We start from the raw sequence: 27,170 nt of genomic DNA, 5'->3' as shown, positions 1-27,170 counted from the left end.
AGTCACGTGGAGCCCCAATTTTGGCCCTCTCAGAACCTAACTCCCACACAGAGGGTCACAGTGGTCTGGTTCCAGGTTACAAGAGCCCCGGCCCCGAGCCTGGCAGAGGTTGGGAAGAGCAAATCTTCCTCTCGGGTCTTGTTGTCTATTAAGTGTTATGATTAGAAGCTAAAACAGATGTTGCTGGGATGGGGGTGTTTTCTCAAAGCAGCCCCACGGGCACCGTCCTTGGTGAACGTTCCCTGTAGATCAACACTGAGGCAAGGTTACGTCTTTGCAGAGAGTTGTGGGTGTTTAAATAGGAAAGAGAGCATCTCAGGCTAATCCAGTGGTTAATTTCTACATATGCCTGGAGCACTTTCCCTCCACAGAACAATGCAGTCATTATACATAGAAACAAGGATTTTTCAATTCCAGTAAGGGCCAAAAATTACTCCATTCATCAACTCCCACAGCAGCCAGATGATGCTGGCAGGTGGAATCCTAAAGATGGGCGCAGAAGGGTCACCCTACAGCCTATGGGCCTCCAGAGCAGGCAGGCAGTCACGCAGAGGGGCCCGTAGGAAGTCCAGTTGCTTCCAGAACCTTTAATTACACTGATTCCACCCCCACTACATTTAGCAGACAGTTCACCAGTAAGAGTGTGCCTTAAACACATGTCAAGAGGAAAAACACAACACGATGTATCCTTACCTTGTAATAAATCCTGGCCACCAACCCCCGCTGAAGAACCCTTTCCCGAAAATTCACCGCTTTCAGCAGAAAGGCGAGGCTACCGACGGTGTCCATGTTCAACGCCAGGAAACTGAAGGAAAAACACAGTGGCCGTCATTACTATCTGTCCTCACCAAGGAGTACATCTGAAAGAAATACACAGGGCTTACATTTTCAAAAGAAATTTTCTGCCAATAGAAAAGCAGTGTCACTACACAGAACAGCCCCCTCGATTCGTGCTTCCGTCGGTATTTTTCTGATGAATGCTTGGCTTGGTTTATCCCACATGGTGGTCCTTATGGTATAAAGATAATTTGGTTTCCTGCTTTTTCCCACTACAATTGCATTACAAGTAATGTTCAGCATTTTATATAGTCTTTCCTCACTATCTCCTACATAACTTTCATCAAGTGGGTTTATCCTAACTTACCATTGGTGGGAATGTGTTACAATAATGATGATAAACGAATATGACTAATAAAATATACCTGTCACAAAGTATTTGTCAATGAATACTATTTCTTAACTACATCATGTATCAGGCACTGTGCTAATTATTGCTGTGAATTAGTCAGTGACCTCAGTAGTTCTATGATGTAGATACTGTAATGACCCGACGTAGAGTTTGAGAGGCTGCGGCCCAGCCAGGAGGGGTGACCTGCTCCAGGTCCCAAGGGCAGAAGGTGCTCAAGCTCAGGATGTGTCTCGGAAACAATGGGACTTAAGGAAAAGGAGCCGGAGGGCAGTGAGGGGTGTGGGCAGAGCAGGGTAGAATGTGCCACGGAGAGGGTGACTTTCTCCAGCAGGCAGAAATTTCCATCTCCCCATTTGGCAAACGAGGAAACTGAGGCACGGAGGAGTTAAGAGACTTAGGCACAAACCGACTCCAAACCCCCAGTGTCAGAGCCGCACCCTGCCCCCCTCGCTTAGTGTCATGGAGCCTGTTCGGTACAGTGAGTGACTCCTCCCGCAGTCTGTCCAGAGGAGGGGCCCCTGGGCGTCCACACAGTGGCTGTTAACTGGAGGGATTCAGGGTACCACAAGGTTCCCAGCCCCCTTTCCTCTGTCCCCGTCTCCTCAGCTGAGTTGTCCTGCTACGGCCACCCTGCTGCTCTACCAGGCCGTGAGCTCCCCACGCGGAGAAGCCCGTCCCCGCTGCATCGCCAATGCCTGGAGAAAGGCCCGGGTCACAGCGTGGATGACAAAGGCTTTTCTTAATACACGTAACAGTCAGAGCAAGTAAGGTTGGGGACTTACGTAGATAAACACAGACAGACTGAATCAGTAAGTGTAACTGTGTGGGAGAGAGATGTGTACTGTTTTGGAGGTTAATAACCGAAACAAAAATAAATGGACTGGAACTTTCCAAATATTTACAATTGGAAAACTGCTGTTGGCGCATCTCAAGTCTGTCCTGGAAAATGTGCTGGGACAGAGGGTTTGCATGTGGGTGAGAGGCTGTTGTGCTCGCAGAGTGACGGGGACAGGCCCTGCTCCGCTATCTGGGAAGGAAATGAGAGGGCGGAGGTGCGGCCCAGCTGGGGACGAGGCTCCTGAAGGACGGAGCTGACGCTGATGGAAACCGTGCTGGTGTCACCCTGCTCCGTCGGCAGACCGCAGCCTAGGGAAGCGGGGCCAGGCTGCGGGCGCCGTCAGCGGCCAGTCGGGACCAGGGCCGCCAATGCCCTGCCTTCCACACGCTGAGACACACACCGAGACTACGTGGGACAGTCCTGGGCTGCGGCGGCTGGTGAGGGGCCCAGGCTGAACAGATAGAAATCTGAGCAGCAGGGAAACGGGGAAAGAACAGAATGTACATTTCTTTTTTTTCTTTTTTTAATATATCTTTATTGATTTCAGAGAGAGGAAAGGAGAGGGAGAGAGAGATAGAAACATCAATGATGAGAGAGTCATTGACCGGCTGCAGCCCACAACCCGGGCATGTGCCCTGGCCGGGAATCGAACCCTGATCGCCTGGATCCTAGGTCAACGCTCGACCGCTGAGCAGCGCCCGGCTGGGCCAGAATGTACATTTCTTATTTTTGCTCCAGGCCAACAGTTACGGAAAGTTCCAGACTACTCTCATTTATGTGCTTCCCATGTTTTTAATCAGGACTGTAAGATTATATTATCTAATCAGCAGTTTCCTTAGAAATTAGTTCAGGACACGTGGGCTATGGAGACCAGTAATCTGCCTCCAAATAAAAGTAATAATTTTAAAAAGACACAAAAGGATAAAAGCACGTAAGCTCCTCGAAAGTAGCATAAAGGAGACAATCCATTTATGAGCATAAATCAATGAAGTCGGAAAGAGAGGTATGACAGAGCAGATCAATGAAGGCAAAGGCCGGTTGTTTTAGACAAAATAAACTAGACAAACATCTGATGAGATTAAACTATACAACAACACAGAAGAGAAGGCACAGAAATAATTTTAGGAATGACAAATGGACATAACTACAGATTAGTGGAAGCAAAAAATATAATTAGAGAATAGTATGAAGAACCTTATACCAAGAAAGTCAAAACCAAATGGATAAAGCCCTAGAAAAATACCATTTACTAAAACTGACACAATAAAGCCCAAATGGTTTTAAAACAATTCAATGAATGGAATCAGTAGCTTAAATGTTCCCACAGGCACAGATAGGTTTCAATTAACTTACCAAATTCTTCCACAGAATAAGAAACTACTCCCACAATAAGTTTATGAGACCAGAAAAACCTGCTATAAATCCAAATCAGGAAAGTACAAGAAAGGAAAACAATATGCCAGTCAATATACAACCCCCATCTCCACCTCCCCCCCCCAAAATATAACCCAGCCAAGCCCAGGAAAATATAAAAATGGTTACACAGCATAAGGAAATTGTTTCTCAAGCATGCAAGGGTAGTTTAACATTAAAAGATTGACAAGGGTTACCTATCAAATGAACAGACTAAAGAAGACACATCATAAAATCATTTCAATGGATGCAAAAAATTTATTTGCAGTAATTTTCATCATTTAGTAATAACAAAAATACATTAAAAAGAACAATAAATGGGCCAAGGCCCGGTAGCTCAGTTGGTTAGAGCATTGTCCCGATAGACCAAGGTTTCGGGTTCGATCCCTGGCCAGGGCACATACAAGAATCGACCAACAACTGCATAGATCAGTGGAACATCAAATCCATGTTTCTCTCTTTCTCTCCCCTTCCCTCTCTCTCTAAAAATCAATTAAAAATAACAATCAATGGAGCTTGTTTAATGAACTAAGGTGTCTATAAAATGTTCAACAAATATTCTTCACAGTGAAATATTAAACTAATTCTTTTTAAAACCAGGAATAAGACAAAAGAGCACCTTTTATACCAAAAATAAAAAATAAAAAGAATGACAACTGGGAAGGAAGGAAAAAGAAATTATTATTTGCAGATAGTATGACTGCCTAGGAGGAAAAACTCCACAATGAATCTGGAGACGCATTTAGGGAAAGTTTATTTACGCTCAAGTTTATACGCAAAGGTCAACTGCATTTACAATAAACCGGCAACAAAAAACAAAAGTTAAAAATATTCCTTCTATAGCAACAAAATTATAAAGCACCTAGTAATAAATCTACGAAAGGTTGTACCACACATGGAGAAAATTCTAAAACTCCAGAAGACATGAAATTAAAATCTTCGAGGAAGATCATTTCACAAATAGGTCCATTTTTATGCAAATCTATAGATTCAATACCCTTGCAAAGAAAATCCCAGCAGAGTTTTTAAATTATGTAAAATATACAGAACATGAAATCTACCATTTTAACCATTTTAAGTGTGCGGTTCGGTAGCATTAAGTACATTCACTCTGCTGTGCAGCCATCACCTCCATCCACCCCTAGAAGCTTTTCTCCCTCCCAAACTGAAACACTGTCCCCATCAAACCATGGCCCCATTCCTTCTCCCCCAGCCCTGGCAACCACCACCTGCTTTCTGTCCCTACGGATTTGAGCCCTCTAGACACCTGCTAGAAGTGCAGTCGTACAGTATTTGTCCTTCCCTGTCTGTCTGCAGGTTGTTTTTTTAAGGAACTTCTTGAAATGATTCCAAAGCTTATATGAAAGTGCAAAAGACCCAGAATAGCCAGGACAACTCTGAATTATACTTCAGATATATTATATCATATCTGTTATATAATATTACATATTTTAAATCTAGTGTAATTTTAACAGTGTATTGTTGGATTAAGGATATGCAGACAGACTAGGAACAAAATAGCCCCAAATAGACTCCACATGCAGAATTTAATAAAGTCCAGAGAGGCAATGCAGATTACTGGGAAAGGGTAATCAATTCAGGAAATGGTACTGGGATAACAAACGGGCCCTAAGGGACAAAAAAATGAAACAGATCCATTCCTCACACCACAGACAAAAACTTCTAATAGATTCAAAAATTAAATGTGAAAGGTTAAACTCTCAAACTTAAAAAATATATATCCTTCATGATCTAAAAGTAGACAAGATGTAGAAAATGTGAATATAAAAGAAAAAAATTGGTAAATTTAATTGTAATGTAAGAATTTTTGTTAGTCAAGACACCATAAAGAGCCCTGGCCAGTGGCTCAGTTGGTTGGGGCATCACCCCGTGCACCAAAAGGTTGCGGGTTTGAATCCCAGTCAGGGCACAAAGCTAAGCTGTGGGTTCAATCCCCGGCTGGGGTGTGTATGGGCGGTAACGGATTGATGTTTCTCTCTCACATCAATGTTTCTCTCTCGCTCTCTCTCTCAAATCAATAAAAGCATATCCTCGAGTGAGGCTATTAAAAAAAAAGGACACCATAAAGAAAACGTAAGAGAAGCCACAAACCTGGAAAATGTAACTGTAACATCTAAAACAACAAAGGACAAAGAACCCCTAAAAGTAAGAATAAGACCAAGGTCCCTGGCCGGGTAGCTCAGTTGGTTAGAGCATCATCCCCATAGGCCAAGGTTGCAGGTTCGATCCCTGGTCAGGGCACATACAAGAAGCAACCAGTAAGGCAGAAATAAGTGCAACAACGAATGAATGTTTCTTTCTCTCTCTCTCCCCCTCTCTTCCCCCTCCGACAAAAAAAATAGAAAAGCTGGCAGAACACATAAGCTGGCATTTCACATTAGAAGAAACATAAATGGCAATAAACACATGAAGGCACGCTCAACCTCCAGGGTAACAAGAAAACTGCAATTGAAAATCAGTGAGAGAACTTTCCTTACACGTATAGAAAAAAATTAAGTCCAGTAAAGCCACGCGGTGGTGCGGACGTGGTTTCACAGGACACATGCTGCTGGTGGGGTACAAACTGTACAATCATGTTACAAAGCAACGGGACACTCTCTGGCGAGGCTAACAATGGCACACCCCACCCCACAGCCCTCTGACTCCGAGGCAATGCATATTGCTGAGGAGCGTTTTCCAAACAACAGGCTGAAAATCACTGATGAGTCATGAAATCAGTTTAAAGGACTGAGATCAGAATTTTTAAAACTTTAAAACTATCAGAAAGCAGTATGAACGACAGGATAAGCATCGTGCCATGAAGTGTTTGCTTCAGTTGTGCCTCTTGGGAGGGGTGCTCGATGCGTGTGTGGGTGTCGATGTGATGTAAAATGTAGATCTTTCTCTGAGTCATGGCAGCTAAATGTGAAAGCCCTGTAGAAACTCTCGCACATTTCCCTGGAGAACACGGACAAGATTTTTCATAAGAGCTTTATGCAAAATATCATAAACACAGCCCAAATGTCCACTGGAGACGGGAATGGTAAGTAAATTATGCTGTATACACATGGTGAAGTGTAACGAGAGAAGAGAACAGCTCTTCAGCTGCACCTAACAGCTTGGATGAATCTCAGAAACAAAATACTGGGCGACAGCAGGAAGCCACAGAATTCCATATACATTAGGCCTTATTTATCAAGTGTAAAGCCAATACTAAAAAAAAAAAAAAAAAATCAATAAAGACAACCAAAAGCATGGATCCTGAAGCCAGATGATCTGGGTTCAAATCCTAGCTCTACCATTCATTAGTGTGCCACCTTGGGCAAAATACTTAACCTCTGAGCCTCAGTTTCCTCATCCGGGAAATGGAAATAATGACCTACCTCGTGTGGTTATCATTAAAACCTATAAAGTGCTTGGAACAGTGAACATGCAATAAAGAAGGAACAGAATTAGCATTGTCACAGTTCTTAAGTTGGGGAGTGGGGGCATGAATGTTAATTTTCCGTATTTGTGTATTTTTGAATATATATCAAATAGTAAACATTTCAAACAAGTGAGCTGTGCCATGACAAGGCTCTGTGCTCTCAGGCTCAATAATAAGACACTGAGGGCCAAGGAGGTGACAGCCTGAGCAGTTACGTACCTGGTTCTGAGCCTGTCGCCCCCAGCCTCAGCCCAGCTTCGGAGCAGGCCAGCGAGCGGTCGTTCTTCATACTGCTTGGTGCGTTGAGCCAGCAGTTTCCACACCACAACCTGCGGGCAGAGTTGATCATTTGTCAGTCATCTGTCAAAAAAGTACAAAATGCCAGTGTCTTCACACACTGCAGCCAGATGAGCTCTAGCGGCTTCTAGTAAACTCCTTGAAAGGAACCAAATATGAGACCTCCTCCTTCCAGGAGCCCCCTCCCCCCAGTGCCAAATGGGTGGCACTTACCATCCACCCTCAGTCCCTTCCAACGTGGCCAGTGAGGTAATGACACATCTCTCTCCTTCTTGAGACACCAACCTCTAGTGCTGGTCCCAGTGCCACTTATTTCAGCTGACAATTGCGATAAAACCAACTTGCCTTCCCTGGACCAGACAGATGCTTGGTCTGTTTTGTTATTTTTTTGCCTCTGATAGTCTATGGCTGATTAGGCCTTGGGGGTGGAGCATTAAAACGTACATGTAAAAACATCTCCATCAATCTCCTCCTTCGTTCTCTTTAAAGTTGTGATTTGGGCTGAAAACACTGCATGCTTTTCCAGGTTTGTTCAAGATGTTCGTGGTTAGCTTGTGGCAGAGTCAGGCCGGGCTGATGACAGCAGCTGCTGACAGGTCAGAGAAGCCACCTTGGACCAACCTGTCCCCCAGCCTCCAGCTACTGCCCTGGTGTGAGTGGCCCAGGCGAGGCCAGTGAGGAATCGCACTGGCGACCTGGCCCAAACTGCCGACCCACAGAACCGTGAGCTAACAACTGCCTGTTGTTTGGGGATGGTTTGTTACACAGCAATGAAGAGCTGATTCATTCTCCCACAAAACCAATGTTGGGAGAGCGTTTCCTTCTTTGTCTCATATACGTTCATGTTTTGTATAGAGATGCTATAAAGCGTATATGCTTTTGATCAGCAGGATATCATAAGTAGTATTTTTGGTTCACATTGCTGTTTCGGATTCTATCTATCTGTTTAATGGCCATATAATATCTTTTATTTGGAAAAAATCCTAAGTAATTAAACATTTCTATTCAGTTAGATATTTAGGTTGTTTCCAATTTCATAGTGTCACTAATAACCTTGATATCAATACAATCGGACAAAGAGCACTGTCCCCTTTTTGGTTATTACTTAAGAATAAATGCATGAATCAGTTGACACAGAGGTTTTTGTAAAGGCCACCCTGCCTATTCGAAGGACAAGGGATGTTGGTAGCTCCTCAAGGTGTAAGTGCCTCGGGAAGCTTTCCTGGCAGTGGTGGGCAGAGCCAGGTGTGCAATCCCGGGCTCTCAGTGTCACATCCAGTGTCCTGCCAAATGCCACATGGTCAAACACAAGCAGCAGACCGACAGCCCACAGCCTCACTCAGTTACACCAAAGCTTTCAGGCTCTCCCCACCCCAGGCCTGTGGGAGGACTACACCCCTTGGAGCCCTGAAGTCAGAGGTGGCCCCAGGACTCACTTTAGGCCAGTGACATGCAAGCTGGTACGATGTTCCCACCTGGGACTGGTCCATACCTCTGGCTTCAGTCTATATCTGAGGCTGCCACACTAATTCTATGTGGCATTGTTAGGGCTTATGAGATTATAAATTACTTTCCTTTGTTTCTTTGAAGTGTAGTCTTGATTTCTTGAAATTATGCCTCTAGAAGACTTATATCATCTATGATTTCATTTCAGGATAGTAAAAGAGGAGTAACAAAATATTTTTATAAAAAAGAGGGCATCAGCCCTGACTGGTATGGCTCAGTTGGAGAGTTGTCCCGTATACCAAAGGATCACAGGTTCAATTCTCAGTCAGGGCACATACCTAAGTTGCAGGTTCGATCCCTAGTCCAGGTCCGGATGTTTCTCTCTCACATTGATGTTTCTCTCTCTCCCTCCCTCTCTCTCCTTCTCTCTTCCTCTCTCCCCCTTCCCCTCCCTCAAAATCAATGAACATGTCCTTGGGTTAGGATTAATAAATAAAATACAGGGCACCAGGTCCAACATGTTTAAGAATCATTGTCAGGGGTCAAAGGACAGGCACATTTTTGCGGCTGCTGCTATACAAACTAAGGGTGAAAATCAAAACACTTCCAGGGGAAGAAAAAGTGGGGGGAAATGGGCTAACTTTAACTAGAATTCAAATTACAAGACACAGCAACCAGCTTCCTCGCGCTGACGCGGCTCTAGGCTGACGGCGTGCGCTCTTCGCTTCTCTAACCTACTGAGTTCATGACGGCTGCACCCCCAGCTCCCCCTTGGTCGAAGAGCAGTATCACCCCAAGAATCAAACGTTGCCTTCTCTTCAGCTGCACACCTTCATCTCTCTTCGCTTTCCTCTCGGCATCCTTTGCTACCTGGTGACGCAGAGCACGGCCAGCTGTCTGGTGGCCTCTGTCCTGCTGCCGGGAAGGCGAGCGCCGGGAGGTCCGAGTCTGCCCACCGAGGGCCCCGCGCAGAGGGCCCAGGGCCTTTCCTGAGCGCGGGGATGAGCAGGTCCCCTGCCTCCTTTCAGGGTCTCATCCAGTCTCCCCAAGTCCTGGACTCCCTTCCGACGTGCTCCCTACGTCCACCTCTCTGGTTTACGCAACCTGAGTTCTCAGGGCAAAGGAACTCACTCTGACAAGAATCAAAATGACAAGGACGTAACCACCCAGTCCGGGTGCTCAACGCAGCAGAAACAGAAGCAGATGTCTTTGCCCTTTACCTCTCTTCTTTGCGCCTCGCTTTTGGCATTTTCTCACTTTTCTAGGTCGTGAGACGAGACAACATGATTTTAAAAATGAGTTTATTTTCTGCTGCTGACGCCCCCTTGGTGAAAGATTAAATGATTGAAGCCATCAGCTACCACGAGGTTTGGGAGTTACACTCTCTAGATCCAATATTTCATGTGATAAATGACCAGGGAAAGACAGAGACAGATCCGTGACCTTCTCTACCGGGCGTGCAACGAAGATGAGAGCATTCCACCTCTCAGATGTGATCCCGGCCACGTTACAATGTACCATGTTGCATATATACACAACATATCTACTGCCTACTAATACTAATATGCTGTGCTATATGCTAATGTACAATATACACACACATATACATGTATACATTTTCTAACTTTCTATTTTAAAATAATTATAGACCCCCAAAAAAGTTTGAAAAAATTAAAATAGCACAGAGAGGTCTTTTTGTCTAATCGTTACCCAGATTATCCTCAAAGTGATCTCTCACATAACAATAGCGCTAAGAACAAATATGCGTACTCCATGGACACAGACGGTACTTTGGTGAAGGCCAAGGGATGGGGAGCTGGGGGTAAGGGGAGGTGGGCAAAAGGGGGGGAGGGGGACACCTGCAATAATGTCAACATTAAAAATTTTAATAAAAATTTCAAGAAAAACAAGAAATTCAATAAAATTTTTATGCATTGAATGGTCCAGTTGTAGTAGTGAAGATCTTATTATTTTTAAATGAACTGAAAAGTAGATCATCCTGTAACGTGAAATATTGTTTTTTGTAATACAAGTAATTATGCCCTTATTGAAGCCTGGGGTTCTGAATCCTTACACCAGGTTCTCCTAAGATGACGCATGACATTACTTATTTCAGGTGACTGTTTCTGGGCTTTATCTTCGCCTGAGCACCTGATCAGTCCCCGGCGACGCAGCGGTGGCGCACCTGTTCACGGGCCCTCGCTTCAGGGGACTCTGGGGACTGAGCGGTCAGAACAGCGACAGTCTTCCCTGTCAAAAAAGATCCACCTGCAGCTGGACTCAAGCTATTCCACAGCCTCGGAAACTCTGAGTCCAGGCAGTTGTGTGAAAAGATGACATCACAAGCCTTCATTCATAATGAATATCACATGTATCAGGCAATGGCCGTTAGGTAACATCGAGAAGAGTTAGTTTGTAGGTCGAATGGCTTTTCAAGGCATCTACGAAGCAACTAGTATTTCTACACATGAAGTATCCCACTGCTTTATGGCAGGCTCAGGGAAACTTGGATTAAAAAGTATAAAAAGTAGGGTCTCGTGTCAAGGCAGAAACACTTAGAGCCAATCAGGTTAGAAAACAGGTGTCTAAGGAAAAGCCACCAGACGTCACCCACTCTGCAACAAGGACAAGCCAGGCGGTGGGGATGCACTCAGGTTTGTGCCATGTAGGGTGACGGAGTCTCTCAAAGTGGCAGCACTTACGGCATTGGGGTTCCAAATCCTGCCCTAGCAGGACTGGCTACAAAATTCGGGGCCCAGTGCAAAAGGAAAATGTTAAAAAGTTATTAAAAATTTCAAGATGGTGAGAGTAGAGCATTAAACCAATCGGGGCCCTTCTGAGGCCCCGTACAACTGTCCAGCTTTCACCCCAGGAAGCTGGTCCTGGCCCCAGGATTCCAGCAGGACCACCAGACATGAATGTACCTGGCACGTTTTGCATTTTTATTACAACCACCTCTGGCCGCCCTTGGTTCCTGAGGCAGTCCAGGTTGTCACCAAGGTGTAAGGTTGGAGAAAAGGCCAAGTGGACATGGTTGACCACCAAGCATTCTAACGTTCACCTGTTAGATGCTCAGCATCACATCAAAATAAGATTCTTTGAGGAGGATTTTTTAAAATTGCCTGACTAAAAGAAATGAATGAAAGAGAGAGGGGAGGGGAGAGGAGGGAAGGAGGGAGGGAGGGAAGGAAGGAGAGTTGAGGAGAAAAAGCCACTTTAACACATAAACCAACACACACCATGCTCTGAGTAATTGCTGGGCCTTAAACGTGAATCTGAATTTTGTTTAAGAGGATGGATGTGTCCATCCTGTCCAAAGCAAAGATTTAACCCCTGCAAAAACTCATGCACTGCTTAACTGCGCTTAAGAGTGGTTAGTTTTTTGTTTGTTTAGTTAAGTCTGGATCAAATTTAGTATGTTTTCCCAATGTCTCTTCCCAAAAGAAAATAAAGTGCATCTGTGTTTTCCTTCCTTCATTAAACTCACATTTATGGAGCACCTACTCTGTGCAAGGCATCCACTGTCTATATTGAGTACAGTGTGGATTAGAAAGGAGACTAAGAAACTTCTGTTCCTCTGGGGCTAACAATCTGATAGGAGAGATCAGCAGGGGCACATACACGACACTCAGGGCATCTGGCACAGAAGCACAGCAAGTCAAAAATAGACCCTTTTCTATGATGGTCAGGGAAGGCTTCTCTCTCCCTCTCTCCCTCTCTCCTTCTCTCTCTCCCTCCCTTCATATTTGCTCAAAAGGTATCTGTCAACCACCAGAAGGCCCTCAGTCCATGTACCTGGCCCACATGGAATCAGGCCTCCTCTTGCCATAGACGTGGTGGCCCTCATCCTGGGCTGCTGGGACCCAGGCTCACACAGCCCCTACCTGAGCCTTGCTCTCCTTCCAAGATTTCACTCAACCTTCTGCTCTGGTGCTGGCTACAGCCCTGCTGCTTTCTGCCTCCATCCTGACCAAGACCTTGCTTCTGAAAACACTGCCCACAGCTTCAAGGAAAGCCCCTCACGGGTCCAGGCCAAACCAGGCCCCTTGCACCACATGGATCCACTATGCATTTAATGAGCATCTATTATGTGCCCTGCATGACACCAGCAACAGGTGAAGGATACTGAATTTTTCACTATGTGTACAGGCATGCCTCGGAGACACTGCGGGTTTGGTTCCAGACCACCGCAATAAAACGAGTTTTGCAGTAAAGCGAATTATATTTTTGTTGGGGTGTGGTGGATGGGCCTTTCTTTCAATTTGTAAAAAAATGCAACATCTAAGAAGTACAATAAAGTGAACCACAATAAAACAAGGTGTGCCTGTACCAATAACTGTGGTTAACACTTTGTGTCTCTCACTTAACCCTCATGAGTTATTACCCCATTTAGAGATGTGGGAAGGGGCTCAGGGAGACAAAGACCTCGCCCAGGCTGCCGCATGCCAGAGTAGGGACTGAACCCAGTGTCTGGCAACCAGCCCATCATGCGACATGGACCAAGAGCTATACTGGGCATGAGGGGGTGAGACAGTGAGTACACTGACCAGGGAGCCTGGAATCAAACGGAGGTTAAGGAACAGCAGGACGTAGCCTTGAGTGAGGCCCTACTGTGTGCAGAGCGCTCAGTGGGAGAAACCACAGGGTCCCGCGCAGCGCAGACAACGCCATGGCACAGCTGAGGGCGCAAGAGGTCAGGCCAAGAGTTTCACAGTCACTTTGAGGATCTAGGAGTGAAGTCTGACCCTCGTCTCCACCGTCTCCCCATTGCCTACTCCGATAGATAAGCCATCTGTGACTGGCCCAGCTCTCCCTCAATGGTGGGGCCCAGCTCAGGAGCACCCTAACCCTGTGGGACAGCATTGGTCAGCTGTCCGCTCCTAGCTGCCACGACCCCATGTCCCGCACACTTTTCTTTCTGGCCCATACCTTCTCTCTCTAGAGAGAAAGTGCCTGGTGCTCACCTCCAGCTCCCACGCAGCTAGGCCATCAGCAAAGGGAATAGCCCTGGCTCGTGGGACCTGGAGGAACCAGCTGAGGCTCCAGGAAGGGTTTCCAATAAGGTGCTAACGAGACACCATGAACCACGCCCATGTAATGGAGTTAAATGCAGGGAAGAGGCTGGGGCTGGGAGGGAAGGCAGCCCCTGAGCCAGGCACAGGGTCACCGTGGGGGACCACAGGGGTTCTTATGGTTTAGGCCATGCTGCTCGGGATTCCACAGCCACTGTGTCCTGAGTGGTAAACCCACGAGCAGCTCGGTCTAAGCTGAACTCCCCGAAGCTGATCTGTCCACTTTCCAAAGCCCAGTGCGTCTGTGGCTGGTGGCACAGATTGTTCACTCCCCTGCCCCCACCATGGCCTTCCGTCCCCACTCCCCCACCCCTGTTCCAGAGGTTTCCATGCAGTGCATGACCATGTCAGGCCGTTCCTGCAGCTCAAGTCCCAACAACAACAGCAGTGTCCAGTGTCACTGGGATAGATGTGAGTGTGCAAAATAGAGGGCAGTGGGGAGAACGTTAGAAAAAAAATCATATAAAGTTTTCTCTAACTCGACCAATGAACAAACCCCGCTGAGGAAAAACTGCCCCTTAGCCCCCAATGTTGACTTAAGTCATTTCAAATTATAATGTTACTTAAACATGTGCAAACATAAAACTAGATATAAACACCTTATGTTTAGAGCTCTTGTTCAACTATAAACAATGAAATAGAAAACAAGCAAAGCTACAAAACCAAAAGATCCAAATCAACAGACCCAATAACATGTGGCAGACGGGGGTGTGTAGCCTGGATGTGGTCCTTTGGGTGGGCTCTGCCCGGGCCGCTGAGGCTGGGGGAGGAGGCCCTTCTCCTCTGGTCTCTGAAGGCCTGTGAAACCCTCCATCCAGCCGCATCAGAGCTGGAACCAGAGCGGTCCCTGGTTGTATGGCTGTCACCCAGATAACCTGCACAACGCTCTTAGACGATTTCTGTTTAAATCAGCATCGGAATTAAAACAAACAATCAACACATTCCTGTAAAGAACTCTAGATTCCAAATTGGAAAACAATGTCAAAATCCATCTTGCCCAACAGAAACTGAAGACAACGCCACTGTGGGGCGCAGAGAAGTAAAGATCAACAGTGTCCCCGGTCCAGGAGGCTCCCTTTCTCCGAAAGGCTCACACGTGGAGTCCAGAGGAGAGCTTTGCAAACTTTGATGCTACAACCTCTGGTTTTGGAAACCTGGTGCCAGTGTTGTGTGTCAGAGAGAAAAAAAGATCTCTGTTCACACAGCCTGGGTCGGCTTTCCTACAAGTACATCATCCCAAAGTCCCTCCAAGTCCCCCAAATGACCACATTTGTAAATGCTTCGCGTCAATTCTGTCCCCTAAACGGATCTTCAAGCTGCCCTCCTCACTCCATTTCCAATGCCACCAGCCTGGCCTGGGCACCACACTGTTCCCTAGACTCAGACTCAGTCCCAGCCCAGGCCTGGCTGCTCTGCCATGGCTCCCACAGCCCTCACCAGGCAGGCCTCTTGGATCTCATACCACACACCTCCCTCCAAATTTCCTGCCGTCACGGAGGGTGATTCTGGGTGTAAATCCCCATCTGTTGGTTTTGGGGGCAGATCCCTGAAACCATCTCTCCTAATTCTGCTGGGAGAGTCAGCCCTCAGCCTGCCTGCCCTGCTCTCTCAGAAGAGGTCCTCAGAAGAGGTGGGACTGACCCTCCTTGTCAGCAGAGCTGTCATCCACGCCCGTGACCCCATCACCCCGTCCCGCTGCCCCTCACACCCGTCTTGGCCATCGGATCCCAGGCCCTTTAGGGCTGACGCACCACACCTCGGTGCTGCAACAGAGTTCACCCAACCTGCCCCCTCGCCCCCCGTTTCAGGACCATCTGCACTCTTCTGCTCCTGGCCTTCTGACTTTTCCACCTACTGACTCTGGTGGCTGCCAGGAGGCTGGGGTTCCTTCAGGTCTACCGCCTGGTTCCTTCCAGGACAGGACAGAGTCCAGGTTCTCCAGCTGAGGGTCCAGGTCCTGTCCTCGCCCTATGCCACGCTCCATCCCGGGACCTGAGTCCTGCTTACCCAGGAGAAGGTGAACTCTCCCCAGTGGGGGTGGGGGAGCACCAGAGCTGGAGAGTGAGGTGTGTATGTGGGGGAGCTTCTTCCTTTCTTTGTTACCCTTCATTCCTCTCTTCCTTCCCTCAGCTTTTATATTTAAAGGAGGGACTATTTTTCACTGGTTTTATATACACTTGATTTTTAAAATTCAAGCCACATTAAATGGTCTTAAATAAAAAGTGGAAGTTTCCTACCCAAACCTGCAGCCCCAGGAACAACGATTCTCAAGGGGCTTTTGTTCTGCTAGAAGCTGGAGCGTCCAGTGTCAAGGTCAGCCAGACTGCCCGTCCTGCTCCAGTTTGCTTCATATACAGACCGTGCTCTTCCTGAGTGGTTGTGTTTTTCCCAGAGTCTTAATGCACTTTCCCCCCTTTGTTTCAAGAAGAAACATATGCCTTTTCCATCACATCACTAAGGTCTTCCTGCTTCTTAATTATCTTATTTCAAACCAAAATCACTTCCTTCTTGAAGTCCTTTTGATTCCTCTGACTTCCTGTTCCAATTTGGACGAATCGTGTCCCCCACTAGCCACGCCATTGCAACCCAGGTATTTCATTAAACATTCTCCTCTTGGTTAGCTCCAGAAAGCATACATGTCTTCCAATTCTTAATTCTTTTCATGCTTTCCTGCAGTTCACCTACAGTAATACTTTTCAGAAAGTGCATGGCACATACATTTATTGAGCATTTGAAGACCTGTCTTTATTTCACCACATATTTAATCAATAATTTGGCCAGCTGTATTTGGACTGAAGGGCCCCAGGTTTAATTCCAGCCAAGGGCATGTACCTCGGTTGCAGGCTCAATCCCTGTGATCCCCAGCCCCAGCGAGGGAGGCAACCAATCTATGTGTCTCTCTCACATCAATGTTTCTCCCTCTCGCTCCCTCTTTCCCTCCCTCCCTTCAACTCTCTCTGAAAAGCAATGGAAAAAATGTCCTCGGGTGAGGGTTAAAAAAAATAATAATTTGGCCAGCTATAAAGTTTTACATTTAAGATAACTTTCTTCTCAAGTCCAAAGGCATTGTTCCATTCTACTCTAAACCCTTTCCATTCAAAGTGTGGCTCGCAGACAACAGTCTCGGCATCACCCAGGAGCTCGGAAGAAATGCAGAGTCCCTGAATCCAAGTGAGAACAAGACACCCGGGGATGGGCGGGTGCGTTAGAGCGGGGAAGTGCTGTTCCAGCTCCATCGCAGCTGCTCAGAGGGCTACGGTCAATCCCTTTCTTAGGAATGCTTTTTCAGTCTAATGTCTGGGTGCCCTCTCTTTGTCCTTACTTGGTGATCTTTTCAGGTTCTGACCTTTTCCAGTGGCTCCTGCCAACTCAAGACTTGTGCGCCTTTCTTCAGATCTGGAAAATTCTCTTTTATTTCTCTGCTTTTGTCTGCCTCTCTGTGGTCCCTGTTCCATCTTTCAGGAATGTTATCGATTTCCTGGGTTGATCGTCCGTATCCCTTAGCATTTCCCTTTGACTTCTCTTCACTGGGTTTCTTAGATCTTCATTCTGAGATGTTTCCTCAAATTTATCCTTTAGCCCTTATATTGGATTTTGAAAATTTTGTGAATTATATTTTAATTTATTATATTCTCTGCACTGTGGTTACTAGGGCTTAATGAACTACGGTTCTCTGAATGCCGGTTGTTCATAGCAGGCTGTTCCTCTTTTATGAATAAACATCTCTAGGGATGCCGATTAGTTTTAGTTTCTCTGTTTTGCTTCCTCCAGTGCCTGTGGCTGTTTGTTTACCTAGTGCCTTCTTTCTCATGCTGTTGACTGTCCTTAAGAGTCCGATCATCCTCGTTAGGTAATACTGTGGAACTACTATTCGTTTGCTTAAGTACGATGATGGCATTGTGTTTATGTAAAAAATGTCCTTATCATAGACAATGAATGTTGATGTTTTTAAGGTGATGTGTCGAATATCCACAATTTATTTTCAAATGGTTAGAGAGGGCATTTCAATACAGTGAAGTATTAACACTTGGAAGTGGAAATATTCTTGTGTTACTGTACCAGGCTTTCCATTTTTCTCTTGAAATTTGTTTGAAAATCTCCATAGTAAAAGTTGGAAATAAAAAAGAACAAACCCAGAATCTCTGAAAATCCAGGGGAAAATACCTTGGGGGACCTGAAATCCCCAGGGGATCAGCTTTCCTGCAGGAAGCTGGACACCTGCCCGTCCTGAAGCACCCTGGGCTGGGGGTCATTGGTGTTTCTGCATACTGTACTGGCTCTCCTTGCAGGAGCAGGAGCCGTGCTTGCAGGCTCTGCCAAATACTCTTCAGGAAATCTGCCCAAGTGGATTACGAAGGCTCCTGTCTCGGTGAATCTCTAATGAAGCAAAAGAGAGTGAAAATGGGATTTCATGGGTGTGGGCAGTAATTGGATTTGGTGGAGGATATGATTAAATTTCACCCAGGGCTCCAACCTCTGCCCCGGAGAAATAATGAAGGGGTCAGGAGACCTTGCGTCTTGCTGGAAGGGAGCTATGTGAAGCCCGCGGAGACTCCAGGACGCGCCTGCTTTGCGCGCACCGCTAGCAGTCCTGGTGCCCTCACAATCGCCGGGGTCTCACCCTCAGGCAGAGGAGTGAAAGGGCAGGTGCTGATACAGAGTACGTGAAACTCTGGCCAGTTCTGTCCCCCGGCCTCCTGGAATTCCCATCTCTACTTCAGTAACGGAGATCAAAGCGAATCCAGCCCAGGAAAGGGAAGCGCCCCAGTACCGGCAGCCTCCGGCGCTCAAGTGGAAAGCCAGCCGGCCAGTGCGGGCAGCCAGCGCCACCTTCCCCGCAGGTCTGAGGGTGCCACAGCCTAAAAGCTCTGGGGCACAGCAGGGCATGTCGACCGATAGGTTTCCTGTTCGGGGGTGTCGGCAATGGGCAAGCAGAAGGGTGACCCTCCTCCAAGGCTAATGTACTCAGGGGTCTTGGGTTCTCGCCCCAGGAGACCAAGCCTTCCCCGGGCAGGCTGTCCAGTGTCCTTCCCAGGGTGGTTTCCTGAGCCGGTCAAGTGCACTGATGTGGGAGGCAGCCATTCTGCTGACAGCGGCCTTCACAGAAATGCCTGCTCTCTGCCCAAATCCCGCTCCAGCTCAATCCCTGCGACCCAGGGTCTCTCCAGAGACATCCGCAGGAAACAGCTCCCACCTTAGCCGTGCCCACTGGGTCAATCCATCAAGTCCATCCCATTGGCTTTCTGTTCTCCAGAAATCTGTCAAACTCCTGGTTCCTGGTGGCCCCTCTCCCATCACCAGTGCCCCTGAGGACTGGCCCCTTCTATTCTTTCTTCCAGCTCTTTCACAGGGTTTAGAAGAGGGAGGAGCAGTGTGGGTTTCACGCCATCACCCTGAGCAGAAGTCCTCCCCTGGTCTCTAGTCCTTCGTTCGTGCTGCAGTGTCTAAGTAGCTCCCCTTCTCGGTCTGGATGCCCTGGGGCCGCCCCACCACCCGCCACCAGCTTTCACCCTCCCTCCTCTTAGCAGTAAGTCAGGAAGGGCATCTGCCTGGTCTTAGGACAGGACCCGCAGGAAAGAGTGAGTGCAGCAGGCCCGAGATTATCCCCAGAAGCAGCCTGCTTGCCAGTGGCCCTGGCGGCACCCGGGAGCTTGGCTGGGGAGGGTGCCCGGCACTCCCTGGCTGGTCAGCGTGGCTCGCTGTGCCTGAACTGCTTGTGCAAACACTATGGCTTTTGCCACCACCTGTTTTCCTTCTGAAAGTGGAATTTTGATACATTCAAGGCAGAGGGTGCCCAAGAATATGGGGACATCTGTAGTAGTGTCAACAATAAAAATAAAGTAAAAAGAGAAAAAGCCTTCGTGCTGAGTCTCTAATGAGCCCTCCCGGTAAGACTTCCCAGGTGCTGTCACCAGCCCTCCATGGAGAGCAAGCCAGCCCGGTGGGACTCCAGTGGGAGGGGCACACGCACTCCTGGTTTGCATCAGTCTTTGCCCCTTTGCCTTTCCCCCTTGCTGATCCTGTGTTTTATCCGTTTGCTACAACAAATCACAACCGGAATTATGACTATACACTGAGTCCTGCGAGTCCTCCAGCACTGTCAAATCGAGGTGCTCTTGGGGACCCCAAACACATACCACATCACATAAAATAAGTGTTTCCCGATCTTGATAAGCTTCTATCATGGCTCGAGGTACTATTTGTCCAGCACATGTCGAAAAGATGTCCGTCTACAAAAATGGCCAAGGTGGTCTACACAGCCTGGTTCTAGGGTCTTTGGTGACCTCCTTTCTGGCAGACTGTGAAACTGGACCCCTCCTGGCTTCTTCCTCAGCCTCGGCCCTGAAGCCCGTGTGTGGGTTCTCACTGCACATGGGCTCTGCCTGCCTCTCTTGTGCTGTCACGAGTCCTCCAGAGTAGATGACCCAGTGTCCCCATCCGACTGCCTCCTCGAGGTCAGTCCTGCCTTTGCACCGCCCCTGCTCCCATCCACAAGACAAACAGCAAGCAGTCCGTGCTTCTCCACATGCTTCACTTGGTTCTCGGTGAGAAACTGTGGCCGCTCCCACATCCAAATTGAACGGCCCTTCCATGGTGCCCACAGAGGGAGCTTGCAATTAAAGCTCTGAATCACAACCTCAAAGCCAAGCGACACTGACTGCACGCTTGAGTTTAAAATACACACCCTAAGAGGAAGCTGTTGAAAAACCTCACGCACTTGGATCACCAGCCAAGAGGGAAATGTGAATTGGTGCAGTCTAAATTACTGAATTTTTTTTTTTAGATATATCTTTTATTGATTTCAGAGAGAGGAAAGGAGAGGGAGAGACAGAAACATCAATGATGAGAGAGTCATTGATCGGCTGCCTCTTGCTCACCCCCGACTGGGGATCGAGCCCGCAGCCCGGGCATGTGCCCTGACTGGGAATCGAACCCTGATCTCCTGGATCCCAGGTTGACGCTCACCCGCTGAGCCACGCCCGTCTGGGCATAATTAGTGAATATTCTTAACCATTGTTTTTAACAGCATTGAAGTAGAAGGGAGACAAAAGAGCACGCAGTTTTTAACCTACCCAAATTAAATGGCTTCTTAAATAATTCCCCCCAAATCATGGACTTTTCTATAGATTTCTCTACAAGTTAAAATAATAAGTGGGCAGCGGAGAGCTGTCACTGAGTACCACGTTACATTTTAGTTTTCAATGGACTAAACTATATATCTGAATACCATTATCTGCATTACTCTGTTAGCAATTTTTTCATTATAAAAATTCTTACTACAAAAATGCATTTCGCCCGGCCAGGCATAGTTCAGCAGTTGAGCGTCGACCTAGGACCCAGGAGGTCGAGGTTTGATTCCCAGTCAGGGCTCATGCCCAGGTTGCGGGCTCGATCTCCAATGACTCTCGCATCATTGGCGTTTCTGTCTCTCTCTCCCTCTCTTTTCCTCTCTCTGAAATCAATAAAGATATATATATATATATATAAATTTTTTTAAATGCATTTCAATAAAAAAATTTTCAATCATCCCGAGACCTTACAACAGAGATAACTGTATCTAATACTTTGACATGTCCTTCTAAAGTTATCCATGCATAGCCTTTTAACTTTTTCTTTTTATATAGTTGTAGATTCACATGCAGTTGTAAGAAACAATTCAGCAATCCCACGTGCCCTTTATCCAGTTTCTCCCAAGAGTGATATCTTGCATAACTATAGTGCAATATCACAACCAGGAAAATGGTGTTGGTAAAATCCATGGGGCCTATTCAGTTCTTGCCAGTTTTAGATGCAGGTGTGTGTGTGTGCACACGCATGTGTGTGTGTTTACTTCTATGCAAAGTTATCACATGTGTAGCCCTGTGTGACCACTACAGTCAAATACATAACAGCACCATCCCAAGCATATCTCCTGCTGCCTTGATTTTAAACCCTCACCCAAGGATATAGGTTTTTTTTATTTTGTTTTTGTTTTTTAGAGAAAGAGAAAAGGAGAGAGAGAGAGAGAGAAACATTGATCCGTTGCCTCCTGTATGCACTCCAACTGGAGATCGAACCCACAACCTAGGTACATGCCCTGCCCAGGAATCGAACCCACAACTTTTTGGTGTACAGAAAGATACTCCAACTAACTGAGCCACCCAGCCAGGGCTCTCATGCTGCCTTTTTATAGCCACAGCCACTTCCCTCCCATTTCCCTCCCTCACTCCTGGCAACACTGATCTGATCTCCATCTCTATAATTTTGTGTCTGAATGTGGTGAGAACATTTAAGATCTACTCTCTTGGCAACTTTCAAGCATATAATACAGTATTGTTAGCTATAGTTACCATGCTGTACATTAGATCCCCAGAACTTATTCATCTTATAACTGGAAGTTTGTACCCTTTGACCAAAGTCTCCCCATCCCCACCCCAGCCCCCCGACAATCACCATTCCACTCTGTTCCCACGAGCTCTGCTTTTTTATGTTCCACATATAAGTGACACCATACAGTATCTGTCATTCTCTGACTTATTTCACTTAGTATAATGCCCTCAAGGCCCATCCATGTTGTCTCAAATGGCTGGATAGCCTTCAATTAAATTGCCAAATAATATTCTACTTTATATATATCACCTTTTCTTTACCCATTTATGCATCTCTGGACACTTAGGTTGTTTCCATGTCATGGCTACTGTCCATAATGCTACAAAGCACATGGAGGTGCAGCTATTTCTTTCAGATCCTGATTGCTTTTCCTTTGGATAAATACTCAGAAGTGGGGATTGCTGTAACATGGTAGTTGTATTTTTAATTTTTTGAGGAGCCTCCATGGTGTTTTCCATAGTGGCGGTGCCAATTCACATGCCCACCAATAGCGCACAAGGATTCCCTTTTCTCTGCATCCTGGCCAACACTCATTATCTCCCCCTCTTCAGAACAGCCATTCTAACCAGTATGAGGTGATATCTCACCATTTCCTGGTGATTCATAATGTTGAGAATCTCTTAACATAACTCTTAACCATTTGTATGTCTTCTTTGAAAAATGTCTATTCGGGTCATCTGCCCATTTTAAAAATCAGATTGATTGTTTGCTCTTGAGCTGTAGGAGTTCCCTGCATATTTTGAATATTACCTTTTACCAGATGGGTGGTTTGCAAATATTTTGTTCCTTTTCATAGGTTGCCTTTTCATTCTGCTGTTTCTTTGCTGCGGAGAAGCTTGTTTGATGTAGTCCCACTTGTTCATGTTTGCTTTTGTTGCTTGTGTTCTGGCTGTCATATCCACAAATTGTTGCCAAAACCAACGCCAAAGAGATTTTACCCTATGTTTTCTTCTAGGAGACTTATAGTTTAGCTCTTATGTTTGTCTTTAATCCATTCTGAGTTAATTTTTATGAGTGGCATGAGATAGGGGTGCAATTTCATTCTTCCACATGTGGTTATATAGGTTTCCCAGCACCATTTATTGAAGAGACTATCCTCTCCCCATTGAGTGTTCTTGGCTCGCTTGTCAAATATTAGTTGACCATACAGGCATGGATTTTTTTCTGGCATTTGATTCTGTTCCGTTGGTCTATGCATCTCTTTTTATGCCAGTAGCAGACTGTTTTGATTACTACAGCAGTGTCCTGCAGGTCTGGGGAAGCCAGGTGGTCACTCACATGCTCCTATTTTCCCCATGGGAGAAATCACAGGTTGAGGTCTTCTTGTCACTGAGCCATGAGCCATGCACCTTGGGGGAGGAGTGATGCAGGTAAAGAGAAACTGTTTCTCTTTGCCTCTTCAGTGTGTTCAATCATAGATTCCCCCCCCCCCCCCCAAACAGTGTGCTGGAACTTTACTGCACTCTCGGACTTCCACAAAGGCACTCTCATCCATGTGTGATTGTCAAAATTAATGTTCTTTGGCAGGAAAATGACAGAAAATTCCTATTTCATCTTTTTTTGTTGTTATTAATCCTCACCTGAGGCTCTTTTCTCCATTGCTCTTCAGAAAGAGTAGAAGGGAGGAAGGAAAAGGGGGAGAGAGAGAGAGAAACATCGATGTGAGAGAGACACATCGATTATTTGCCTCTTACATGTGCCCCAACCAGGGGGGCGGGACAGGGATCACACCACAACCAAGTACATACCCTTGACTTGGAACTGAAGCGGCAACCCTTTGGTGCTCAGGCCAACACTCTAACCACTGAGCAATACCAGCCAGGGCCTATTTCGTCATTTTAATGATGTCTTTGAATAAGCTTGTCTGTGTCTACAAAATACTTTGTTGTGATTTTGATAGAAATTTCATTAAATCTATAGATCAATTTGGGCAGAACTGACATATTTCCTATACAGAGTAGTCGAATCCATGAATATAGTATGTATCGCCATTTCTTTAGGACTTCTTTGATTTCTTTCAACAGCATTTTGTAATTTTCAGCATACAGATCCTACACATGTCTGTTAGATTTACACCTAAGTATTTTATTTTGAACAATTATAAATGATACTTTGAGTTTAATTTCAGTTTCCATATGTTCCTTATTAGTATATAGAAATGCGATTAATTTTTGTGTGTTGATACTATATTCTGCAGTCTTGCTGAACTCACTTGTTAATTCTAAGGAGTCTTTATGTAAATTACTTGAATTCTCTATGTAAACAATGCTGTAATATGCAAGTAAGCACAGTTCTTATTTCTTCCTTCTAATCTTTGTCTTTTATTTATTTTTCTCGACTCATCGCATTATAACTTCCAGTCCTTTGTTGAATAAGAGTGATGCCAGTGGACATCCTTGACCTGTTCCTGATCTTAGGGAGAAAGCATTCAATGTTTCATAATTAAGCATGATGTTATATTTTTTTGTAGATGCTTTTTATCCTCAAGCAAGTTCTCTATTTCTAGTTTGCTGAGAGTTTTTGTCATGAATTGTTGTTGGATTTTGTCAAATGCTTTTTTCTAAGTAAACTAATATTATCATGATTTTTTTTCTTCTTTAGTCAGTTAATGATGGATTACACTGATTGCTTTTTGAATGTTGAAGCAGCTCTGCATAGCAGGAATGAATTGCACTTGGCCATGATGTAGCATTCATGTATATACTGCCAGATAAAATTTGCTAATGTTGTTGAGGAATTTTGTATCTAAGTTCATATGAGTTATTGATATGTAATTTCCCCTTTTTTGTTCTGTCTAGTTTTGATATCCAAGTAATACTAGCTACATAAAACTGAGTTAGGAAGTGTTCCTAATATTGGTTGAATCTTATTTTTTATCTTTGTCATTCTTGCTAGAGTTAGCAATTTTATCAGTTCTTTTCAAAGCAGCAGCTTTTTATGTCATGGATTTTCACTACTGCTTTCAACCTCAATAATTTATGCTCTTTTCTTTATTATTCTCTTTCTTATGCTTGGTTTATGTTTATTTTGCTCTACTTTTTCTATTTTCTTGAGGTAAGAACATAGATTATTGATTTGAGGCCTTTCTTCTAAAGTAAGCATTTAATGCTCTACATTTTCCTATCAGCATTGCTTTATCTGCATCCCACATATTTTGGTATGTTATATTTTCATTTTCATTCATTTTATATATTTTTAAAATTTCCTTTGAGACTTCCTCTTTGGCACATGGATTATTTAGAAGTGTGTTGTTTAATTTCCATGAGTTTGGAGATATTCCATTTGTCTTTTTGTTATTAACTTCTAGTTTCATTCCATTGTGGTAATAAAACATGCTTCGTGTGACCTAATTCTTTTAAATTTATTGAGGTTTGTTTCATGGCCCAGGATATGGTCTATCTAGGTCAATGTTCCAAGTGTGCTTAAAAACATGTGTCTTCTGCTTTTGTTTGGTATAGTGTTCTACATAGTTGACCTTCAACAAGGCAGAAGTTAGGGGCACTGACTGCATACACAGCTGAAAATCCACATATAGTCAGCCCTATGCGTACATGAATTCCCAACTGCCAGTTGATCTTTGAACAACAGGGGTTTGAACTGTGCAGATCAATTGAAAAAAGACCATGTATAAGGGAACCTGCACAGCTCAAACCCACATTGCTCAAGGGTCAACTGTGTCTCCATTAGATCCTGTTGGTTAATTGTGTTGTTCAGTTCTTCCATGTTCTTTCTGATTTTTTATCTAGTAGTTCTATCAAATAGCTGAGAGGGGATGTGTTGAAATCTTCAACTATAATTATTGATTTGTCTATTTCTCCTTTCATCTCTATCAGGTTTTCCCCCCAGTATATCACTATGTATAGTTTTATTAGGGGTTGCTCTAAGTATCATTATGTGTACCTGTGTGTGTGTGTGTGTACACGCATGGGCATGCATGTGCACTTGTATGTATGTAACTAGTGGTATTGATGCTTTACCACTGGGTGATGTGTAGAAACTTCACTTACATTTAGGTGGTTTTACTCTCCTTTTTAAAAAAATATAATTATCTGAAGTAGTTCCTCTATACACGTTGAGCACTGCACCAAAAGGAGATATGACTGCTGCTTCAAACATCAAATACGATTTCTAAAACCCATGACAAGAAGAACAGTGTGTTATATTTACCCCTATTTTATACATTCCAAAGTTCTTTCCTCTTTGGAATTCCAAGCCTTCTTTTGTTATCATTTCCTTTTCTGTTTAGAGAACTTCCTTTATTCATTCTTCAAGAGCAGATTGGTTAGCAACAAATTCTCTTAGTTTCCCTTTATCTGATAATATCTTTATTTCCCTTTCAACCTGGAACTCTTTTTCCACTGGATGTAGAATTTACAGTTGACTGCCCTCTCCTTACAGTACTTGAAAATGGTGTCAATTACTCCTGGCCTCCCTGGTGTCAGGTGAGAAATCTGCTGTCATTTGAGTTGCTGTTTCCCTAAAAGTAATGCCCCATTTCTCTGTCTGTTTTTGAGATTTTTTTCCCCCTTGCTTTTAGCTTTTAGGAGTTTAATTATGTTGCATCCTGTTGTGAATTTCTTTGGGTTTATCCTATTTGGGATTTGCTCAGCACCTTGGATTTTCCATGTCCTGTCTGTCAACAAATTTGGGACATTTTCGGGCATTATTTCCTTGAATACTTGTTCATGCTCATCTTCCCTCTCCTTGTGAGGCAATACGATACACATGCTCTCGGCAGCTGTTCTAAGGCCCCCGGGACTGCTCATTTTCACTGTCTCTGTTCAGACTGGGTAAACTCCATCTCTCGGTCCTCAGTTTTACAGATTCTATTCCCTGTCACTTCTTCTTGCCTCTCAGCTGATTCTGGATGAGGGAAGGGGCCAAGCTTCCACTGGCTCCTACTAAAACTAGGGAAGGGGAAAGTGGACCATTAACTACCCCAGCTTATTCCACCATTACTGCCAGGTGTGACTGAATGCTCAACTCCCGTGGGGCCCCTTTAGCATGGGGAGGAGAGAAGGGATCGAAGCTCCCGCTAGTTCTGCTTCACACTGATTTGGTTCCTTGTTGCTGTGTGAGTGTGTAGCTTCAGCTCCTCAGTGGGCCCACCACACCAAG

General features: G+C 45.3%; 1 protein-coding gene across 1 annotated transcript in view; it reads right to left on the bottom strand.

The window, feature by feature from the left end:
- The window catches only part of ACOXL (acyl-CoA oxidase like), a 269,791-nt gene that overhangs the window by 87,010 nt on the left and 155,611 nt on the right, over positions 1–27,170 (bottom strand). The window contains exons 14-15 of the mRNA XM_087823871.1: positions 7,087–7,196; positions 694–805 (exon numbers count right to left, since the gene is read on the bottom strand). Coding sequence (XP_087679997.1) covers positions 694–805; positions 7,087–7,196 — 222 coding nt within the window. The remainder of the gene's footprint in view (positions 1–693; positions 806–7,086; positions 7,197–27,170) is intronic.

Source organism: Miniopterus natalensis, chromosome 13 (assembly GCF_054644295.1).
Source record: "Miniopterus natalensis isolate mMinNat1 chromosome 13, mMinNat1.hap1, whole genome shotgun sequence".
Classification (NCBI taxonomy): domain Eukaryota; kingdom Metazoa; phylum Chordata; class Mammalia; order Chiroptera; family Miniopteridae; genus Miniopterus; species Miniopterus natalensis.
Note: the sequence above shows the minus strand (reverse complement) of the source record. Positions and strands in the feature narration are given on the sequence as shown.